Genomic DNA, 24,429 nt, shown 5'->3' on the forward strand with positions numbered 1-24,429 from the left:
TAGGGGAAGAGAATGGTTGTGCTGACATCCTCTCGCAGTGCAATCCCTTGTCCTTGTAGGGACGGAAGCAAAAAAAAAAAACAGCACCAGAGGCTGACTTGGCTGTTCCTCTGAGCTCTGTCATAAATCCAACTGAACATTTCTGAACATCTGTTGTGGATGATTAGCTCCATGGCTAGAAGAGTTTGACCGCGGGGAGAGAGAGAGCCACTGTGTTCGGGAACCGTGTGTGTGTGTGTGTGTGTGTGTGTATGCATTGCTGATTCAAGAATGGGGATTTTGCATATTTATTTTCTTTTTTTTTTTTTTTTGACAAGAGAAAGCGTGTGAAGTCATTTTTGAAACATGTATTACCCACCAGAAATGTTACTGTACATTCTATATTCAGCCCGTCCTCTGGGAATGTTTTTTCATGTTTCAAGGTCACACTTTGTTAACCCCTTATAGCTGCAGCGATAATGACATGGAAAATTGATTTGGAAACACATGCAGGACTTCCATTTAAAAGCAGAATTAAGGATGGTGTAGTTGTCAGATAGCCTGCCTTTTTTAGTCAGGTTTAGCAAAGCCTGCATATGAGCTTACATTAGGTCCCATTCTCTTCTTGGAAGGTGGGCTATAGATAAGACATAATGGAGTCTGTAAGCTGCAGGAATACATAACATCACGTGTTGTGGTACCTTTTTTTTTTTTTTTTTTTTCTTCATGCAGGTGCACTAAAAACACTCTCTCATTGGTCAAGATTTGGAAAAAAAAAAAAGGTAAGGCCCTGCAGCCTCCTCCCCCCCTCACACTGAAATTTGACACCAGTGACATCACACTGTGGGTTTGGCCTCTCCCAGGCAGTCCCCCCGAACACCCGCTCAGTGTGTGAACAAGCGTTGCCTCTGAAGGATCTCTCCCCGGGCCACATTGCTCTATAGCCACAGCTGGAAACGTATCACCGGAGAGCCGAGAGACAGTTCCTCCGGTTTAATGAAACGCTGTGAATGGAATAACTGAGCAGGAACCGGAGACTACTTTCTCTCTTACACTTTTTTTTATAAGACATCGCTCAGGGATAATCTTTCTTGGATACTGTTGGATTTTCTTTCAAGGATTTGGATACTCTCTCTCTCTCTCTCTGTCTCAGGAATAAGGAATAAAAAATATTATTTAAAGTTTATAAGTGGACCTTCCTGACATGTATGGGTAAGTGTTAATTTTAACACTTTTAACACTTGAAGAAAACAAAACAAATTGCTTCTAAACTGAATTTTCTTGGTGTGTAAACTCCCTTTCCATTCCAGTCTTTGTTTTTAATTTTTCCTCTTGAGATAAACTTCCTCTTTATTCTAAAAGTAACAAAATAAGTTGATGTGTTACACTTCAATGGTCAGGTATTTTCTTACTATTCTTTTGTCCCTGCTTCTTTTGTCCTTGCTCACTCTGGCTTGTTAAGGCAAAACAATAGTTTAACCTCGTCTTGGCTTAGCTCTATTGGCTGGCTCTCTGGCAAATTGCCCTGTCTGGTGCAAGCCCTCCCCTACGTATTCAGAGGACTTTGAATAGAAGGGCCATAGAGTGTCCCCTAGCTACCGCTGCTAAGGTGAGACGCCCTGCCGTTCTACTGCATTAGGCCTGCACCGAGGCCAAACAACCTGTTTTTCCAGTTGTCTTTATCTCCCAGGGCAATCTGGAAGGTGAAGTTTCAGAGACAAAAATTCCGGTTTTTGAAGTAGACACTGAAAAAGCTTTGAACTCCCAGATAATTTCAGAGCAGAACTGTTGGGAGTCAATTAAGATTTTTGGAATATGCTTGTGCCTGGCTTTTAACAAAGTAAAACCTGTAATTCTTGTTTTGGAAAGTGGTTCTTAAAGGTTTAAGTTTGTTTTTGACTAACAGTGATAATCAGCTAAATCCTAGTTGAAGGAAGTTTTTTTGGAAAGACTCAACTGAAGAAAGTGGAAAAGTTTTTAAACCACTTTGGCATCATTTCAACACAGAATAACCCGCTCTAAAAGTCTCCCTCAGCTGTAATTATGTCTTAAATCTTTTGTTTCTTCTTTATTACAGCATAAAACTTTTATGCTCTTGTATGAGGAACGCGTGGACCGAGTTCATCTTGTTCTTGGTCACAATAAATGTGGCAGTTGTTGCACAATAAGTTTGTTGCTCAATACAAGGAGCTGTCAGTGGGAATAAAATATCCCTTTTGCAACTTGCTCTTTTCCATCAGAGCTGTCTTAACCTTTCAAAGAACAGAGTGTAGACAACATGTCTGTCTCGTTTTGTTTGGCCTTTGAAATGACTAGACTTCCCCATGGGTCCGTCTCACTGCAATGGAAACTTGTGTGTTTTTCTTTATACTTCTCCCAAAGCTAAGCTTGCTTTTTTATTTATTTATCATTGATATTTTTCTTTCCTGTCAAGCTAATGGCTCAGAAGTACAACCCCGGCTGTACAGCTTACCAGTTCGTCTTCACTATAGGTAACTTGATTAATAAATGACCTTGGGGCGACACTCAAGAAGGCGCCGTCAGGGTAAACAAACAAGACAAAAAAAGTGTTAGGCATGGACATTTGTTCAAAGAAAACCGATCTGTGTCCACACAGGATGACCTGCAGGTCGCCCTCCTTCACCTCCGGCATGCAGGCCGCTGACCCTTCATTCCACTTTTACGACCGTGCTCGAGTCACTCTGTCACCGGTAATGCTTCGCAGGAACATTAAGAGTCCAGGAAGTGACCTGAGAAATAACTATGGTCATTTGTATACCACTGCTCTTTATTAGATTCCCCTGACCAAACATAGGGAAAGTCCTCCACTTAAACGACTGCCTTGGCTGGAGTCTCTCCCTTTCAATAGATTACTGCGAGGAACGGTCAATCACTCAATCTCTCTCTCCATCCGATTCCCTCACAAGTAATTATGGGCTGAGCGTATGGATTTTTCCATAAAACTTGATTTCTCATCATCTGTGAAATGGGTGATGTGTAATGGCCTGTTAATGCATGATGGATCTGCTTAGTCACTCGAGTCCAAGTTGGGACAAGAAGGAGGTTTCTTACAATCACAGATCAATGTCTGAGAAGGCCATTGTGTCAGCAGGGCCATATATTTGTCTAGGACGTGTACTGTAAGTAGACAGAAAGCCTGTTGGGCCCTTTTGTTGGCTTATTAAAGTTCAAAGCTTTGAATCTGTTGCTGACTTATTAGTGATTAGGTCCCGGATTAAAAAAGCAGCAGCAGCAGCAGAGGGAAGTTTCTCGTTTGTGTTTGTGTCACTAAGTTTTGCCCGACGGTGACAAGGTCATGAGTAGCTGTTTAATGATGACAGGGCCTAATTGTCAATCCTCTGGTCTGTACTGCACAAGATGTTTATACAGCTGGGGGTGAGTGTGCCAGACATGTCCTGCTTAATGTGCGATGTCAATCATCGGCCACTGCCCGCACGATGCGTGAGCGGTGCTGATAGTCGCTTTTTTTGTCTTAGTTGTGACACTTCCTTTCTTTACTGACGTTGCTGACATTCATTGTGACAGGTGCTGATAGGAAAGGTTTAGAAGAAAGGACTGCTTCATCACTAAAATCCAGCAGTGTTTTGACAAGAGCGCTTTTCCTCAGCTGCTTCAGGCGCAGAGCTCATTTGATTGAAGTATGTCTTAGTCTCTTCTTTGACATCTGCACAGGTTTGCTAAAAAGACATGTTGAGGTTTTGAAGAATCCAGGCTTAATTTAGAGAAGGTGATGTCATTTTTTCCGGCCAATTTGTGATCGATCCAAATTGTCTTGTGAAAGCCGCCTGCATCTGTGGAAATGAAGTAGATACTTTTATTACACACGTGAATTTTCTAGAACATTTTGGCGCAGGTTGCCCCTGAAATATTCCTGTCTTGCCTTCACACATACACCTCACATTGGAGACTTGCACTGTTGGACATGAGGGCTTCCAGATGGTCACCAGATGACGCGGAAATGGAAACGGTAAATCCAACGATGATGTGGTTGTTGCCTTTTTATCAATGCGATGTTGCTTTTGTGAGCTTCATGACGTGCACGACAATCACACCTGCACGCTGGCCATTCCTGTGATGCAAACGTGATGAAATGTTCCTGAATGTTACCTGCTATGTTTACACATCAGCTCGCCCAAACTTTGCACAGTCATTTCACTGGCAGGACATTTTGTTTGGTAAAGTCGTGGTGAGAAGAATTCCTTGTTTGTGTTCACACATGAATCTCACCTTGAACATTTGGGAACATTTTCCATAGGTCTGCATGCTTGAAAACACCCTAGGTAATACATAAATAGGTAGAGCAGATCCATAATGATGTGTCTTCTTGTGGAAAAAACCTTGCTGTCACCTATTTTGATAATACATGAATCATTTTTCATGGTGTAACATCATTGTTAGTATTTGCTTCTTCTCTCTCTGTATTTTGTGAAGGTGAAGAGAATTCAGGCTGAAGGTTGGCCAATGAAATATTTTGAAATAACTTTATGATTAAACCATTTATCAATCGTCAAATTAATCTACAAGGACAAAAATTCTAAGTTGCAGCCCTAAAGTGGATCATAGCGCTCAGTCGTATACCTTATTCCGCTCTTTCCTTTTTCTGTTTTTTTCTGCACTCTTTTTACATTGTCTATTCTACCCCACAGTTTAAATGTATTCATCTCCTTTTTATGGCCTGTTATAGCCAGCCAGCAGAGGTCTGTTTTGTGCTCATAGCCTTGCACCTTTCATTTAACTTTAACTCTATGCATTGCAGCGCTGGATTTCTCAACGGGAACACAAATCTGCTTTGTCACAGAGGACATTTCCCTCCTTGCAGAAAAACTCATTTCAATTCCACATCATCCCATTACACCTTCACATTGATTGAAACAGCCTACATTTTCAGCAGGGGTAGCTGCATTTTTTTTTGTTTTTTTTGTTTGTACTCTGTATGTATGACAGGACCGGAGCTTGTGCTTGTGTATGTGGGCTGTGCAGCAGTGCAGGTTAGAGACATGCATAGGCCATGGCAAAAATAAATTATTCCATGCATTAAACTATTTTCTGAAAATAGGACAAAACAAGGGAACATGGTTGTTGCTCTGTTGCATGATGTTCTCATTCCATGGATGATAAATGGCTGAATGACTGTGTGATATGCTGCTAATATCTAATGTTATATTTTCTGAGACAAGGTCAGGTTGGCTGCTTGTGGACTGCTAATAAAGGGAACTAAAGGTCACAGCTTCACCTTGCTCTTAAGTATGAAGGGATAACTGTGATGCTTAACTACTGTAACGCAAATCAATTTGAATGTAGGCTTGATTTATTTGCTGCTTGGTTCTGGGAGTACAGTTGTGTGGCTGATTTATCCCTCTTCCTCCACCGTCGCTGTTGTTTGTTCAGCCTCCCAATTTCTCCAAATGTCTGGCTTGGACTCAACATTCTGCTTGATTACTTTATCAGCTCTCCTGTCTCTTCCCCCAAAGACTTATTTTCAGTGTCTGCTGCTGATCTCAAATCGTGGCAAGTGGGATTGGCCCCTATTAAAACTAGATTTCATATCATAAAACAAGTCTTCACTGCGCATACAAATATGTGGACATACCAGAGCGCGGCACATGTATTGCAAGTTTCCACTGGAACGTGCTGAGCGTCAGTAAAACATTTGGCTTTTGTTCATCCTATCGTTCGTCCTCAAACCAATGCGATAACTCTTCCTCCTGCAGAACTCTTACAGTCCCTGGCTTGTTTTGGGAAGACGGATGGAGATTCATTTGGTTTCATTATAATGTCTGACTTATTTATAGCCTTCCTGTGCAGCGCCTGTTGGGCTCACCGTGGCCCTGTAAGGATGCTGGGGGCTGAGGCGTTGATGAAACATTCCTGTGTCTGGGGGGTACTCTCTGAGGAGAACACTGCTTGTTTAAGGGAGGGCAGCGGGGTGACAATGCAAGAACCGCAAGCAAGGCCACTGAAATCTAATTCCACTTGCCCTGCCTAGCTACAGCATTCCTGTTTGAGGGATTTCTCCTATCAAAAGTCTTGCTCGGTGTGGGTGCTAAGGCTATGTAATAACACCACATAGCCCGACAACATAGGAGGAACTATGGTCATATAAAAGTAGTTACCACAACAAACAACAAAAAATAGGCAAGGGGGAACTTTTCTCGGAAAAAAATAGCTCTCCTTCATATTTAACTTATATTCCGTTTGGATTTTGTACTTCCACAGCACCAATCCCAAACCTTTATCTGGATCTCCCCCTTCAGCCTCAGAGATTACCTCTTCACAACCCTGGAGCACGGATGCTGTCTGCCTGGTAATTTGATGGCTAATCCCCTGCCTCTTCCCTACAAATCTCTTCCCTGATAAAGGGGTTGCTTCTACATTAGTAAACATGGGAGACTTGGCTGCCCGGGCTGACAGTCAGACAGGACGACTGGTTGTGGGGCAGAGGGATAGCCAGTTTCCTCTTTATGGTTCATAAGAAAGCCCCTTTACATCTCATGCATGGAAACTTGAGATAAAAATGTGCATTTAACTCATGGGAAGCTTGCTGGTAAGGTGGGAACGTTTTCTTTAAAAAGGAGTCTAAATAATGCATTCAACATTTTTGCACATGTTGGTCAGTGCATGATAAAAAAAAAACCCTGCTCAGTATCTCTTGTGACTTTTGGTTTGATGGGGAGCTGGGGTTGTCTCAAAGAGTTCTGCTTTAAAGAGAGTGTCCATACAGTCCATCGTAAATGCACATTCATTAGCTTTTTGACCCGAATATGTTATCCTAATGATCACTGAGCTCCTGCCACGGCTAGACACGACAGTTCACTTGAAAGGAATTTGCTTCCTCAGATCTTTCTTCACAGGCGTATACTGCCTGGACTGATGTGACCAGGCATTGTGAGATTTCAGTGCTGTAGTCCCCCTAAGAGTCACATTAGGGGGTGTTAGCCTATGCCCCTGCCATGATTGCTGTTCCCTGCATGTTTGTTCACCTTCAGCGATGGTAAATCAACAAAGCACTAAGGTTGCAGAATCAAAGCTGACGCCTTGAGCCCAAATATGCTCAACCGAGTTGAACAGGACCTGGGCGAGGAAGCATTTAAAGCAGACCCTGGAATGACTTCAACTGGGTGACTGCAACATTGGCTGTGATGGCTTTTCATTTGTTGACCTGACAGAGGCACTTTAGGCGTCAGGGCGGATCTGGTGGGGGTGAGTGGCAGGTCCTGTCCCTGCGTGTCTTTCTGTATGTGTAATGGCCTGGTGTTCAGTCTAATCGTTGTCAGAGAGGGAGAGATGACACGTCAGGAAGAATTTGGTGAGATCTCTGATTTCAGCACATTGCAGACCAGTCACGACTATAAAAGAAAAAAAAAAAAAAAAAAGGACTGCAGCGAGGGCTCCAGGTTTTTTGTGTTTGTGCTTTTTTTTCTCTCTAAACTTCAAAATCACCTTCAAATGCAAAGCACGACACGTTTATCAAAAAAAAAAAAAAACCCACAGTGGTCGGCACTAGTTCTGTTAAATTGAGAGTTCTTCATTAATTTCCTAACACAAAATGGTTCCACTTTATTTTCTGAAGAAAGTATATCTGTCATATTCACTTCAATAATTGCTGCTCCTCTTTCAAATAATGAAAAAATCTGCTCTTCCGTCGCAGAACTCTTGATCTAAATGCCAGTTAGCTTGATTGGACGTTTCCACACTCTTGTCTACATATTTTATAAGGTGAATTTTCCGCTAGCTATTTGATTAGTCAGTGAGATCCTTTGACACGTATTCAACTCAGAATTTCTCTAACTGGATGTGTCCAAGAGATCCCTCTGTATGTGTGTGTGAGTGAGTGTGTATTGTGAGTGTGTGTGCGTGTAGGTCTTGTTAGCCAAGCTGCAGAACAGTGACTCTACAGTGGTGGTAATTGATAGTCTGGAGGATGTCTCAGCTGCAGGTAAATCCTATGCTGCTGTACTATGAGGCAGGGTGGAGGGAGGAGTAGGGGGGAGGGTATAAATAAGTCTTCCAAGGACTAAGGATTTCAGAATAACTAGAGAGGTGGTGGTGGTGGTGGTGGTGGTGGAGGGGGTGGGGGGGGGGGAGAAGGATGAGGGGAGCAGATAGCAAAGCTGAAAGACAGGGCGATGGTGTGAAAAATGTTTAATGTAGCAGAAGTTTCCCCTGGTAGATTGCTGAAAAATCCCCAAGATTGCGCAGGCTTTTAGGCTGCATTTTTACCCCCAAAAAAAGCCACAGAAAAAAAACTGTGTATTTACTCCTTGTTGCCTTTGTTCTGCATCCATTGCGTGCCAAGTGTATGGAGCTTGATGCGGAGGCTTAGGTGTGGCTTTTGCCTCTTTGAAAACGCATCCATCAGACTGACAGAGCGAAAATGCAGTCCTATGCTCGGGCCCAGGGAGACACGCTGTAGATGGAAAGCAAGGGGGAGCAAGAAGAGGTCGAGCACCGGAGAGATTGGTCCCAGTGAGAGATTCATAGGTAGTAATGAGGACGTTGGTGGAGTGCAGGTCGTCGTGTTGCGGCTCCGGCCTGTCAGCATAATGGACCTCGCTAGTCAGCTGGCAATCGATTGCACGGCTCGCGACCTCGTGCGCCTGTTGTTCTTCACTCTTCCTGCCTGTCAAGCTGCCATGCAGAGATGGAAGACGGAGCAAAATCTTCTCCCCGACGACAGATACAGTGTTCAGGTATCTTCTCATTACCTGAAAGGTGGGCTGAGGTGAGGTGTGTGAGGAAGGAAAGTCTGACACCACATTTCTGGGTACTTAAAGGAAAAAAAAAAAGCCCCGGAAAGGAACATCGTGATTCATTTGTGTTTATTTTGGCCTTTGGCTGGTAACTCCAAGCATTGAGTTCATTTGTTAAATTGCAAACTTGACTTACTAACTAGTTATTATGTTAATCATTAATGAATCGGGCAATCCCAGACACCAAAGATTGCCTTGCAATTAAGTTTTCTGTTTGATCAACTGTCCAAAACCAAAATCCAGTCAATGTAAGATACTGAATATAGCAAAGAAATGCATATTCACACAATGACGAGAGCTGGAAACACTTCATGAATAGTCAGTCATCAAAACTGTTGCTGATTCATTTTCCTTTCACGCACAAACACATACATAAAGTTTATTTTAACCCTAGTTGATGAATATGAAGCCCTAATCAGATAAAGACACACACACATTTGATTTCACTCCTTTGCCCCGTGATTACAGGTAAATGTACGTTGTTTTCTTGTGGTATTAACTTATTCATCTCGTTGTCTTGGGATAACAACACTGAGCTAATTTCAGCCGTGTTCTCCAGATCTTGTGCAATAAACGTATCATGAGCAAACAAGCGTTGTTATCCTGACATAAGGAGATAAATAAGTAGAGATCTCAAGAAAATAACCAAAACGTATCTCTTTATCAAAGAAAGCAGAAGTTAAATAAAAGGTATTGATACATGCCAGCTCAGGGCTTCTGTAGAGAAGCCCTGTATTTTCTTTTGTTGCTGGAAAAACAAATTTTTGTCGATAAATATTTATAAAGGCTGTTAAACGATTAGGAGATGGTCTCATTTGTTGTCAATTAAATTTCCATCAACAGTAAAAGAGTGTTTTGTGGCATCTGCTGCTGCAACTAATAGAAACAGTTTGTGCTCTGTTAGCATCATCTGAAACTAAATGTCGGATCAGACTGATATGTCAGGTTTTTGGTTGATAAAGCCTCTATGTCATCGTAGTTTATAGCACCGTAGTTTTTTGGGGCATACTGTACATTTTTAATGAACACGCTTTAAGCTGAGAGTCTGCTGCCTCTCCTGCCCTTTATCGAATGGTGGCTGCCTTTTTTTTTTTTCCGCACTCATCTCTTTTACATTTTAAATCCTCAGGCCTCCAGAGAGCAATGGGGATATATGGTTCCATCTGCTCCACCAGACTGGCTCATGGCTCAGACAGAGAGAAAGAGACAGAGGAGTAGACATGGCCGGGGAGCGAGGGAGAGAGACTGAGGAGGAAACAGGAGAATGGAGAGAAACGCAGACTGACAGAACGGCTTATTAGAATCTGCCTCTTTTCACTAGTTAGACCGGGGCTGAGAGGATGGCCGCCTGGAATAGTAGGCAGGATAGAAGTTGAATAAGGACTTGTGGGATTGTCTTTTTCCCCCTGTTTGAAATGGCAACTAACCCATGTTAAATCTGTTCGGTCTTAACTGTTTCAGGTAGACCGGGAGTCCTGGCTTTTCTTTGTGTAACACAAAGGCTTTTTGTTTCAAGTTAGGTCTCAGAATAGCAGATGTGAGCGTGCCTCTAAGATTCCTCCAAACATATTTCTCATCAATAGTTCTTCCTTTGTAAACAGGCCCTCATGCTTCACCCCAGACACCAGCAGGTACAATGTTTCTGCACCCCCCCCACAAATGCTTGATTATATAGGAAGTGCTTTCCCCAGTGCTCCCTGCGTTAGTCTAACCCCTCTCTCTGTGTCAACACTCGGTTTGTTCTTCTGTACCTTGGACCGCAGAGGATTGTTTTCCCTCTGTCTTTTACATGCTCCGTTGTCAGGTGAAATAATAATACAACCATTGTGTCAATACACATCTTCAAACACGCTCTTTCTGCAGCTAGTATGCTAGGAGAAATCTTTGCATATGCTTTGTCATAAAGTAAACGTAGGTTACAGTTTCACACCCTCACCTCTGTGTGTGTTTGAAGGGGATGCGCTCTTTGGGAAGATTTTGCTGACAAAGCAGCTCCTTCGAATTTCATTTGCATAAAGAGGTTGTCGTGAGATAAGGGGTTGCTTTTATGCCCGCAGTTGAACAAGCACCATTCACCCCATGCCAATGAGCACGTTTTTTGATTAATAGCCAATGGTGGCAGTCTGGCTAATCCGTCTACGGCTGATTTGAGTTTTCCATGTACGAGAAGGCGAATCCTAATTATTGCAGAGCCGTGTGTAGAGTGTGTGGGTGTGCAATATTGATTCACTTCTTGACAAAAAAAAAAAAAGTACACAGAAATCTCTGTTATTGCTTATGTGGTGAATTAAATATCTGATGATTCAAGGTGTTTGATCGCATTGATGAAAGAATCCCAACAAATCCAATAGTGCCTGAAAGCAGCTCTGCTCGTTGATTTGCATTTCCTTCTATGATTACAGATATTAAAGGGATGGAAAAGGCCAATACATCTCTCAGAATGTAATCAACCCAACCTTAAGCCAAAGTATAGTGACAAACTATTGCTATTCCGTCACTGAGCAAGGAGGCCACGGCCTGGTTCTCATGTAGGCCTCTGAAGGGAAAGAGCTCCACTCCCAGCCGTTACAGTCACTAATCTGGCCTGACACCAAGCTGATTTACAATACCCCCCTACCCTAAGCACTGACTGGCTAGAGGTAATTGATTTAGAACAGTGGGAACACCTGCTGAATTGTATGAAGCCCTCAAAAGCCCCCTCCCATGCTGCTATACAAAGTTTGGCTCAATATCCTCACCTCTAAGCCTCCTGCAAAAAATAAATATACTTTACATGACTGGATGACAGGCTTTTTTCTTTTTGCACAATATCAGAGAAAACTGTGCGTTTTCAGTTTGAATTGTATTCCATACCCTTCCATGGTCTAGCATGGTTCTACAAAAACTATTTTTTTTTTTTAACGTTTTCGCACTTTCCAGTTGCTAAAAATTCTGCAGGCCTCATTATATAGCGGTGGATAGAGCTGAGCTGGAACAACTGCCCCTGTTTGGCCAGCTATTGATCTATGGAGCTCTTTTTTTTTTTTTAATTTGCCAGTCTTTCTGCTCACATGCCTTCACTCTGTTTGTCTTTTCCCGGCGGAGACGAGGCTGTCTGCCCAGAGGGTGGTGTTGGGGTTTGGGGATTGAAGTCCTCTGTGTGGTTTTGGGTGAGGGTGGTGGTGGGTGGTGGGTGGTGGTGGTGGGTGGTGGGGGGGGGGGAGTCGTTGCCTTCTGTGCTGCCTGCCTAGTCATTTTATGGCACCATCTGTCCACAAGCAAACCGTCAAGTGGTGACGTCTTAGCTCATCTTTCCTGCTCGACAGTGTGAATTTCCTTTTGATATATGTGCACATCTGCTGTTGAGAACGTTCCTCAGTTTATATTGCTAATTTAATGTGTGGCCATAGCTCGGAATTATTCTTAATTATGCACTAATTCATTTGTAGAACTATCTGATGTGTAAACAACACAAATATTAAAAGTTTTTTTTATTTCTCCTTGAATTAGGTCAAGGCTGGCGGCTGTTAAAAACTGAATTTCAAGTAAAGCTTTGTTATTTAATCATCCATTGCTTTTATAAAGGCTATAGCTTTGAGGAATTAAAGGTTTGCTTAAGAATAACAATAAGATAATTCACTTGCAGTGCAGTCCGTTGTTCAAAACAAAGAACTTCAGAATCAACAGAGCTACTATTTCACTAAGAGAAAACCAATCATAGTAATACTGAGGTTGTCAAAATGTCCGATGCCACATGTTTTAAAACGATAAAATCAGTTTTTTATTTATTGATGATACTGAAAAAGTTGTGGAGGCTATAAATGGCCGATCAAAGAAGCTGCCACGATCAAAGAAAGAGAGCATTGTCGATATTGTGCAGATTCATTGACGCAGTGTTGTCATTTAGTCAGGGTTTAAGAGTTTGGATTTACATTTTCGGTAACTAAACACAAGAAATTACACAAAATAGCACGACTAGGACTTCTATTTTTGTTGCCGTGGTAACGGAACAGGTATCGATATCGTCAGAGTCTTACTTAAAATTCTGTGTATTGTGACAACCCTAGACCACAAAATGTCAAAGTACAGATCAGGACATCAACATCAGGGAATGAATGAATAAATGAATGAATAAACATTATAAGGTTCCCATGAGAAAGCTCTGAGAATAAAAATATATCAAGCTGAAGTTGTTTGTATGAAAAGAAAAGTATGGCTACTTGACAGTGAGCAGTTTCATCCACTCGATTTGTCCAGACACACACAGCATTGCTTTTATTTGATGAATGTCTGTTTTACATGGAGGCTGCTTTTTGATTTATTGCAGGCCCTTTTCCCAGCACTCTGTAGTGCGAGCCATTTTCTCCTCGCTCTGCAGCTCAACAACGCCAATAATCACTCTCCAATAAATTCAAATGGAAGTGGCACTCTTGTATGTCTCTTCTACTGGCTGTAATACATATCAGTGTACTACACATCACCTTTCATTCTTGGATTGATTTGCGGCTGACAAGTTTGGCACCCCCCCTCCCCAGAGGTGATTGTAAATCCCCTCTTCAGTGACAATTTATGGAGGTGCTTCAGTTTTGTTAAATGTTCACTCAACCAGACGATATTCCAACCGCCGTTGTATCTTTCCGGTGAAGCCAGTATATTATGGTCTTTGCATTCTGTTGAATGGCAAGTTAGTGCTTGTGCCTGAGTCTGACACATCATCTGGAGCATGCGTCACAGATTGCGTCTGACTGCGTCACGTGCGTCAGCGTCATAGCGTCTGCGTTTAAATGTCACCTACCTGAGGTATTATGTTGTTAATAATTTCCGTGTCTTGATTGAACTAGCTGATAGATTTCCTTAAGTCATCCGAACAGGCAGAGACGCTTTGCTCATGCGATTTATTACAGGAGTGCTTTCTTTGCAGGTCAGCACAATCAGTGCTCTCTCCTTTCTATTGCTCAATTTGAGGAAGTGCACTCGTCTGTTATAGGTTTTTCTTTCTGTCTCCGAGTCTTCGTCATGGCAATAAAGTGTTAACAATTAACTCTGTGGTCTCAGCTTGTAAACAAAACTGTTGTAAAACTTGATAGGTCACAGGACATTACCTTTTGTTAGGTGGTGTTAGGTTCGGACGCGGGGCCGTGTGGCCTGCCATGTGAAAAAGGCACGCACAATCAAGTCTGTGGATACAGCATGACTTCCCGAGAAGACAGGTCTGAGAGAAAAAAAAACTCATTTTCTTACATTACGCTTTCATTTTACAATATGGACCTCGTCGGCTGGTGGTTAATTCTCCCGGGGTCTTGTGGTGCGTGTTGGCTTGCTGAGGTAGAAACAAACAAAAAAAAAAAAAAAAAAAAAAAGGAGCACAGACTTGTGAGGGTGAGTCTTCTAGGGCATGGAAAACTAATCAGGGGCCAAAACACTGCTGTCGAAATTCAGCTTGTAACTGTGTTTATGGAGCCGTTGCAGGCTGCGCCAACACAAACCTCTCCGGTCTGGGTTTATCACCTCCAGAGACGGCCATGATTAGCTCCACACTCTGCTGGCCATATATCTCTTCTGTCCCACCTCCCCGCACACAGGATGACCCATTAAACAGAGACGGAGAAAGAGAGAGAGAGAGAGAGAGAGAGAGAACATGAGTAGGAGGGATGGAAACGATGGCAGGCAGACATGCTACCTGTAGTTAGTGTAATGGTAGTGTTTACTCAGCCCCTGTGCTCTCTCTCTCTCTCTCTCTCTCTCACTCCGCGCAGCTGTGTCTCACATTGTCTGTTTGCAGACCACTTCTGTATGGGTGGCCACTCCCTTGCCACACACACACACACGGTAATAACGTGAATGACAGGCACATGATGTGGGTGGCAAATAAGCGAACAGGATAGGTGTGTAATTTCTGTTTTATTCCCCTCCCCACTGTACTCACGCAAAAATCTTTTGTCCTCCACAGTTTACCGTTGGAGATGTTTGCGTCTCTTTGTTCCCTTGTTAATTACTTCACTAAACCTCTAATTCCTCTCTCTATAATACAGCACACCGTATATACAGAAAATGTCATGTTTTGCATTACTGAGAACTCCCCATCACACGCCAGCTTCTTGCTAAAGGAGTTAACAATTGACTGGTGTAATACGTTTAGGTTTAATTCAACTTGTATAACCCTTTATTTCTCTCCTACAGCGCCTCTGTGTTCAGATGAAACATGGCTGCTCTAGGCTCCTACGTGCTTTGATAGGATATATGTTCCTGACATGTTGAAAAATGGCACACATGGCCTCAGTGCTGCAACATAAATTGTGTTAGCCTGGTGGCAGACCTCGCCCCTTATCTGGTTCTAAAAGTCTCTGGACGTAATGTATTGTTTCCAGTAAAAAAAACGTTAGAAGAATGAAGCCTGGCTGTATTTTAATAATGCCTTGCCTTTGTTTCTCCATAAGAAAAAATAGAGAGAAATTCAACTACATGCTGGCTAATCAATTCAAATATATTTGCAATAAAATGGCATTCTCTTCTTTCTTAATAGCGTGTCATGTATACTGGCCAAACCAGCCTGAAGTAATTCTTAAAGCTCCAGTGAGAAAGTCTCACTTTGTGTTATTTTGGTGCACTCAGTGGACAGAGTCGTATCCCTGCTGATCTTTTCCTGTGAATGCTTAAGTAGCACTTAATGAGGACGAATGTCATCCTGTTTTCAGTCGGTCGTGTCACTCATTGAGACTCTTTGCCTTAAAGGCCGTTACTGCAGTGTGCTGTTTTTTGTTTTGGTTTTTTTTTTTACTTCATGTGACATCTACCCCAAGGCAGCAGTTTAAAGCATTAAAATAACCATATAGCCTTAAGTGATACTGTCGTAGATGGGTTTGTTTGCTTTTGTAGGTCATGTGGAGTCATCAGTATTCACTTCAGTCAATTTTGTAACTAGCTAAAAAATTCCTCACAGGAGCTTTAAAGACAAAGTGACCAAAACATCATAGAAGTAGCCAAAAATCCCTGCTGTGCTTTAATATGATGTCAGTGTCAGAGACAATTTAGTGCTAATTAAATTAAGACTACATTTTGTAAGCTATATTTTCACAATTTACTTGCTGCATTTTTAAAGAAAATATGTAAAACTGTTGTGACATACTGATTAATTAAACTTCAGTTTAGTTTGCGTTTCAGACTGTATTCATTTACATAATCAACTCAAGCTGCAAAACAGTTTTAGCTCCTGAATTCATCCTGCCTAATTGTTCTGATTATTAATTAGGATCTCAATTTCTGGTGAAATAATCGGGCATATCATTTTAGCCATAATGACGCAGTATTAACTCTGTTTCTGCCGTACACACGGTCTTCTCTGCACACTTACTATCCTTCACATTTGACTCTTTTCATAGACAAAAGGATTCAAATCACAATCTCACAAGGGCAGACATCCACCCCTCCGTCTTCTCAGTGTTTTTCTCCTGCTCTCCCACATAGTTGCTAACAATGTCTTCCTGTGTGCAGAGCCTTTTGCTCAGATTCTGGCTAACACTGCAGCCTGTCCCTGTTGGTGCCCTGTCCTTCACTCAGTAGCCCTACAGAACAAATGCACATAGTGGCAAGTGTTGTCCCATAGTGTTTGTGTGCAGCTGGGAGGCACCAAAAGCTGCACGGGGATAAATAAGTAGCTAAATAAATAAAGAATGAAAAACCTCGCTCTAGGAATTTGTCTCATTGAAGATGAAAAGCATCTGCCTCTCTCTGGCATCTGCTGTAAAAGATATCCCTCCACCGCCAAGGGTTTGGAGCACGGCGAGTAGCCAACTTTATCAGCCTCGCTCACTTCCTCTACCCGCTGACTTGAACCAACGCAATGCTGGCGTACATAGAGAATGAGTGTCAAAACAAATTTGTCAGCCAACAAACTTGATGCGAGTTCGACTAATTTTTGCCGTGCTAACTTGGGGTATCAGCTTGAGAAAAAAAAACAAAAAAACGAGGCCTTAATGTCTTTCATTCTGCTTGCAGAGAGGGGGGAGTGATCCAGTTCTTTGGCACCTCAAGCAGTGTTATTTGTGTATCTTTTTCTTCCTCAGACAGCTACAGCTTAACACATCAACAATGAGCTGCTGTCTCATTACCACTGAAGGTGAAGACACAAATGCTATTTTCCAGAGGTTTTTTAATAATTCAAGCCACACTTCTGAGTGTGTCTCAAAAATGTTCGTCAGGGAGGAGAACGCTACAGCTCGCTGCGATAACAGCTTGAACTTTCACTGATGAAAGATGATGTGTTCGGAAAAAAAAATTCCTGAGAGGCAAGGTGTGTGTTTATTGGAAATTGGTTTAGTAGGCATGAAAGCCCAGAGGCACATTCCTGTAAGTGACAAACAGTGATGAAGAGCGAGCCGTCGATGATACCTGTCTTGCAATCGCGCCCAGGTGAAGCACTAGCACCATGACTCACACACACACACACACACACATAAAAAAAAAACAGTCCTTCACATTATTCTTTTCCACGTTTCTTTTGCCAAGAGACTTTTCGGAAGCAGTTAATGCAGAGCTCAGATAAAGACAAGGAAGACTCTTGAAATCTTTTGCCTTGCAGAGTGATTTCCTCCGTCTTGCTTCCTCAAAGAGGGTGGTCAAAGAAGTGCCCGCTGTGTGCATTTTTTTTCAGTGTTTCCTCACGCATTCGAAATGGCCACATGAGTAATGGGGCTGCTGAACACCTCCACAGGCTTAAGAATGGAAATGTTGTTTTTTTGTCCACAGGATAGTGGAGGCATTGTGTTGCTGACACTTTAACTTATTTGGCTGAATTGAATAGACTAAAGCCGACTGGCCACCCAGGAAGCCTGAAGATATTCCACGTTGTGCACGTCTCTCTCATTCGTTGTTTTTTTCCCCCCCCCCAGAAATATCAGCAATCAGTATTGCTTAGTCACCAATATCACCTCAAAAGTAAGACTGAACAGACAAAGCTGAGACATTTTCAATTCAATTCCAATGGGCCTCTTGTAAAATCTCGGGTACAGAATCGTTGTCAGGGAGCCCTTGAAGACAAAAGCAGGCTTACTTTCAAACTTTTCAAACTTTTCTCATTTTAGCTCCTTTTTGTCCCCCCCCCCCAAGTCCTCTGGAGATCTGCTTTAATTTAGAGAGATATATATCCTTACCGCATGTGGTCTGCTTTACAGCGTTATGATTACTCATCACAGATGTCCATGGGCGTGAGTGTAGGGGTACGAAATGTAGTTTGCCTTGTTTATGGGGATACACAGTAACTCTGTTTATAATGGCATTAAACATTGACTCTGCAGACTGTAACAAACTTAAGGTCATGGATCTGATCTTATCAGCTGGCTAAGTCATTTCCTTCCTCTAATGTAATTGCAAAAAAAAAAAGAAGACAAAGACTCTGTTTTTGCTTCTCCACCCACTTACTTAAGAAGATGGAGCAGGGCTTTCTGTTTTATAGCATGGTTAATCATGGTTAATTTGTGGTACACCTGCTGCTGCTTTGTTGACCAGCCATGTCCCCCTTGGGGTGTGTCGTGTGTTTATGTATGCATACATGTTGTCATGTTATGAGATCATGGCACTTTGTGTGATTTGAGCCCATCTGGAAGACACGGTTCCAATTTCTTAATGGGGAACATTAAGTGGGCGGTCGCCCTTGGGGAGTTCTGTTTAGGAGGTCCTCTGGATTTTTAACTGATCCCTGTTGTGAAGGCGGAGCTGAGGGGGCTTAATCCTGTGTCCTGACCTCCTCTTTGTTCTTGTTATTTCATCTCATTATTTTTCTCTTCTTTGTCTGTAATGCGGTTGTTTTGTAACTCTTCTGCTCGCACTCAGCAGTGTGCGTGTTGCATTCGTTCCACTTGTATTTTTCTTAGCCCTGAGCAGGATTGTGTTGAGGTTAGCGGATGTTGTGTTGATCCTGACCAAAGATCTCCAGATTTGTGTACTGCTGTTTACACGCAAGAAATACAAAAATTCCGTCTCGTTTTGCTCTTTCGACTCCTGTTTGATATTTCTGCTTTACTGTGTTATTGGGCTCATTCAAATCTATGCAAATATACACCCGAGTTTGAATACTAATGTTCCTCCTGTTCTGCATGTGTTTGCTTCTCCCAGGTGTTAGTCTTTGATCCTGTCAGAGTGGGACGTGTCTAGCAGGGGACCGAGGAGGGAGCAGTGCCAACTTGGAACATGGTGCCTAATATTCACCTGGCAGTGCCCCTCCTGCCCAGAGGGGCGTTGCTGTTCCTGCTTCTACTCAGCTGCATGGTGTGCTCCTCTCTAGCAGACAGTAAGTAACCTCGTACATGATCTTTTTTTGAACACTGGGAGCATTTTAGCCCCTCATTTGCTCCAACATAATGAGGAAAAGGGGTCGTATTATAACAGCTTTTTAAACTTAAAACAACATCTATACTTGATTAGATACTCCTAGGCATTCAATAATGGGTAATTTCCTATTTTTAATTGTTAAAAATGGCAAGCAAACTGCCTGCATACTGTCTAAATTCCATTAAAAATATGGAGATTATATCATTTTAAAAACACGTGGCTTCAAATGACCTTACTGACAAATACACACAATGAAAGATATTCTCCTCATTTAAAGGGACAGTGCTGCACATAAAGTGAATGGGTGGATATTTACAGAACAAGCTGTCTTGCTGCACAGTTCTTCTTTGAAAGTAGAATATAGATTCCGTTTACATCTCACGTCTTTGGTGTATTGCAGCACACAGAGATAGCAGCTTCTCTAATGCAAGTCCCGAAGTATAGAGAGCGTTAGCCTTTATACTAAAAATAAACACAAGGATTGAAGTGCCATCGGCCTCCGTGACCGGCTGTCAATCTGAATGACGGTTTTGGCTGGAAGACGGAGCTCGGAAAGACGTGTCACCGTTGCTGCGCTTAGGGTCTTGGGGCCAGCCAAGAGGCTCTGCCCTGCCACAGAAGGGGTCAGGGACAGAATTAATTCAACACATGACCTCACCTGCAGTGCTGTCATACGGTCACTGTAATTCAATTATACCTCGACCCCTCCCATCCATCCCTCCCCCCTCCCCCCCCCACCTCAAACGCCAACTGCCCTGTCCTCTAATACAAGGGTCCGGCAGGATTTGTTTTCCCGTCCCCTTTGCCTCGTCTCACTCAGCCCTGTGTTATCATCTTTGTCTCTTGCGGGGTGTCTAGAGCGCTGCGCAGTGTCAGTGTGAACTTGACCTTGTAGAAAAGTTTTTCCACTCCTGACGTTTTTTCTTTTGGTCCTGCAAGACTGTCTTCGCTCTGCCTGTAATGGGATCGGACCAAATCAAAACCTTGACTGGAACAGAATTACTTGAGCACGATGTGCCCCACTGCACTGAATCCATTCCCAGAGTTAAACACAGTGACATGTATTTGACTCAAGTCCATTCATGCTGCTTTTCTAAAACTATTGCTGTAAGATACGGTTTCCTGCTTCCTCCCCCAAAAAAATGCATCCTGATGTGAAACAGCATACTCTGAATACTAAGGGTTTTAACTACTGATAATGAATTGTGTGTAGGAAATCTTCTTAATTAGAAAGCTAATGAGATCTACAGTAAATGATGTATTGCGTTGTGCATACCTTCTATGTCATGTTATATTATGTGCCGGTGTATTTCTATGCCTGCGTTTTAATTGCTTCCATGGGAATAAACAAAACAGATTGAATTGCATGAGCGTAAAATAGCCCAATAAAGAAGAAATCACAGGCAATATCAGGGGGGTTGAAGTTGCCAAGATATTATTTAAATGTGCGCTGATGTCCAGTCTGGCCCGGAGTTTATATGGGGCCTTGATTATTAAGTTATGCCGCTGTTGTATTGTTATTAATGTGCTTTCGGCAGATAGCAGCGTATGAGAACATTAATCAAATACGCAGCACTGTGGATATCCTGTGGTAGCCTTCATGCCATGTAGACCATTCTCTCTTTAAATGCAGAGGTATCTAAAGATATACACACACTAAGACACAACTAGTTTATTCTTGTACTGTGCTAACTAATCAAACAGTTGATCAATGCAGATGAGTTTCTTTAATTGTTTAAATCTTGCTCATTGTTTCACTGTCTTCAGCAAGATAAGCCTGTAATTTTGGTAATTATATCATTTACGAATAACAACACAGAGTCAACCGTTTGAATGAACGGACACAGCATCTGCTGCGGTCAAGCTGTAGATTTCTTCAAACTCTGATACGTGAATAAGGAACTTAAGGAGAGATGGAATTTGAGCTTGAAAGAAAGATAAAACAAAAATAACTCTTGGCTCTGCACCGAGGTTAACCTCTGGTTGTACTTTGATGCAAGCACACATGGAAAAAAAAAAAGCCTAAACCTGCAATTACCCAGACTGTAAAGCAAACAGACATAGAATTAAAATAAGACGGTTGGGGGGCAAAAATAACACCTACCGCTAATAGAGGGGTTGCATGCATTTGATGCCTGTAATTTGTATGCAACTTAGTTATGTGAACTTGATAGTTCTGGTTTGGATTTCCTGTATTACAGGGCATACACCAGACAGATATTATGGGCGGGGTGCCTGGCAAGTTTGTGATTACATGGGTTCAGTCTGGTATCCTTGTGTCCTCCTTGAAAAAGTTCAGCGGAAACCACAGGTAGCAAATGTGAGCATGGTTAGGCAGTTAAATAACAAAAACACCAGTATCATTGTCTCGCAGTGCATCGTGTGCCGCTTCAGGGTGGCTGCATCACAATGGTTGTTGTCATACTGTTTGTTTGTTCTGATACTTAAGCTGGTTCACTTTGTGATTTAGAAGCACAAATAAGTACAAGAAATCCTCCAGCAGCACTATCAGTGTATGGCCACATGACATCATTCATCTTATGCCGTCATTGAGAAGGCACACAATACAGTGTGATTACTCTGAGTGCTGATCGCAGACGTCCCATCGATCCCCAGGGAGCTCAGCCTAATCAACCAGCTCCCCGTACAGCCTCCTCGTACACAATAGACCAGTGGCCTACAAGGTCAGCCTCAAAGTCACACATACCCAGCACTTAAATGTAATGGTTATCTTTTTGTAGTGCTGTCATTGTGAGTTATTTGGTTGGCTTTAATAAGCTTTTGATGTATGTTTCTCCTCTGGTGGCTACCATGTTGTAATCTTCGGTTGCTTTTCATGTGAGGTGCAGCCACACCACCGCAGGGGCCTTTGTACCCGAGCATGCTCCTTTCACTCCCAGTGGCAGCAGGATTACGACGGCACCATAATTAGCTTCATGAGTTGAAGTGACTTTTCATGCTGCAACCTTTTAGTGTCTTGTTTGTTGTCCCCTATGAACTGTAACATCGATAGATGAATTTTTTTTTTTTTTTTTTTTAGTTCTTTAGAACATTTTGTCGCCATTGTGTTCTTTTATTGCCCACTGACTAGTCCACCAAGAGGTTTCCCATTGGGTCCACTTTGCTTAATTTCCATGTGCCCTTAGCTTTAGTTAGTGTGTTTTAAAGAAAATGAACCTATAAGACAGGCTCCGTAAATTGATTTGCCAATTTTTTTACTCCTACAATGGACGGATGTGATGGATGTGCCAAAGTGGTTTGGAGAGAGATGGCCAGACAGCGGGCTGGGGGGCTGGAAATTGGATTGTATTTTTGAGTGTCCATATGGTCACCCAGTTCAAAAACTGACAGGGATGGAAATTGATTCTTTTTTAATTAAAAGTAACCATATCCACCTTGGAGAGCCACTTGGAGAGTAATGCAGTTAACACACAGCTGTGGTCCACACACATCACCCAGAGAGTCACACTGAGAGAGAGAGAGAGAGAGAGAGAGAATGAGGCTGAGGAGGAGGGAGAAATAAACCTCAGAAAATGTGCTCAGAGAAAGCAGTGAGGATGTATGTGAGCACACATCTGCACAGTGGAGTGATGGAGGGATGCAATCTAGAGGTTGTGGAGATCTGATGGGAAGTTGTTTTCATAAGCGAGTGCAGCAATGTCAGAATGGAGGGAGGAAAGGGTCATCGGAGGTTAATGGTGTGAGATTAATAGTTTAATTAGGGAGCTCAATAGCAGGGCCAGAGGCAGTCACCCAAACTCTGTTCTGTCCTGGATTCAGCAATGCCACAGGATGACAGGAACGGCCAGTGTCACTTCAGGAAAGGGCGGATGGAGAAAGGTAGGGGTGGGAATGGCAGTGTAACTCATGACAATGACCATGGGTGGCTCACGATATAATATCAGGATACAACGATTCTGCAATGATTGATATATTGCAAGCCAATCATATATTGATAAATCATAATATCTGATTAACTTAGAAAATATTAAATTCCCATGAAAAGGAAAAAAATGCAGCATCAATATATTCACTCCAACACCTCTTATCATGCTTCAACCTTTAAATCCTTTTCACCGCTGTCAACGATTGTTGGAACATTTCTATGAACCTGTAGAGACGACATTTAGATTTGAATTCTGCGTTCACAGTGATCACTTCATTGACAACATGCATTTGAATTCCACACTTGTTTTAATCATATATTATTTGTTTCATTCCTACTCTGTCTTCACTTTGAATTGAAATACGCCAGATTAACCAGAGAATGTCAAAGACTTGATTTAGATTCAAAATGTGAACGTATAACACATTTTTTGAGGCAATGAGTGATTTGCTCAATCTCTGTTTTGCTATTCTGATAATTGATCAGACTCCACTGAGACTGGAGACATTTGTAATAGCTGGGACATAATCATAGTACCTACAGGCGCATTTCCACACACCCATGTATTGTTTACTTTTGGATCGTCCTCTAAGGTGCATTTAAAGGCATTTAACTCAATTTAAACAGCCTGTGGACATGGAGCGGTATAAAGCACAGTAGGATCTCAAGTGGGAACTATTTCATGGGTAAATGGTCACCTTAGCTTTTCAAAGAAGCTAAATCATAAGGGAAGCAACAAAGAGCCTGTTGGCACATGTACAGGCTGAATTTCTTTGTTGCTCCACGTCCCTACGGTACCATGATTTAATTTCTCCCTCAATTTTGGCTATTGGAGAGTTGAATTACTTAAGACCTCCGGGCCGTGTGGGTGAGACCATGAGAACAATGGTAGGGGCTCTTTGAGGTCTCTTGGGGAGGGCTAATCTAGGGGAGGCAAATTAATGACTTTAGTGGGGTCGCAAGGGGGTGCATGGTGATGGATGGCGAGCTAACCCCAAAATGGGATCTCTGAAAAAGCCAGCAGCCATCTGAGCGTCGGAGCCACCAACCCACCCCCTCCTGGGATCACTTAACACACTTAACATTTTCCTCACACTGGTCTATTAATGTGAGGGTCTGAGCCAAGGTGACCATTGGACTCTACCCAGCATTAACAAAGCCCTCCATCAGTAGCCCAAATATCCTTTCATACTCCCACAGCAACTTTACAGAGTCGTTTGGATTTCCATTACAAAGGTGGCACGCCATACACTATATTACATATTCAGGCTGCATTCGAAATCCCTCTCCGTCTTGGTTTTGCATGCGAGTGTCCCCAGGTTGACACTCTGTTAGCCACCCACGCACGCCTTCAAATGCAGAAGTCAGTCGTCCTTCACAGCTCCAGAATAGAAAAACACTTAGTTTCATGACAGTGCAAATGAGAACATTACATCAAGTGAACCAAAATGAACATCGGAGGTGATGTAGCCTCGGGGTTATGCAGAT

The 24,429-nt window shown here is 42.5% G+C and overlaps 1 protein-coding gene across 1 annotated transcript in view; it reads left to right on the plus strand.

Annotated features, from left to right (window-relative positions):
* The first annotated feature begins 850 nt into the window (after positions 1 to 850).
* Positions 851 to 24,429, plus strand: part of LOC132978539 (receptor-type tyrosine-protein phosphatase F) — a 132,997-nt gene continuing 109,418 nt past the window's right edge. Inside the window, exons 1-2 of the mRNA XM_061043743.1 lie at positions 851 to 1,191; positions 18,840 to 19,014. Coding sequence (XP_060899726.1) covers positions 18,915 to 19,014 — 100 coding nt within the window. The 5' untranslated portion in view covers positions 851 to 1,191; positions 18,840 to 18,914. The remainder of the gene's footprint in view (positions 1,192 to 18,839; positions 19,015 to 24,429) is intronic.

The sequence above is a fragment of the Labrus mixtus genome, chromosome 8 (genome assembly GCF_963584025.1).
Source record: "Labrus mixtus chromosome 8, fLabMix1.1, whole genome shotgun sequence".
Lineage (NCBI taxonomy): Eukaryota > Metazoa > Chordata > Actinopteri > Labriformes > Labridae > Labrus > Labrus mixtus.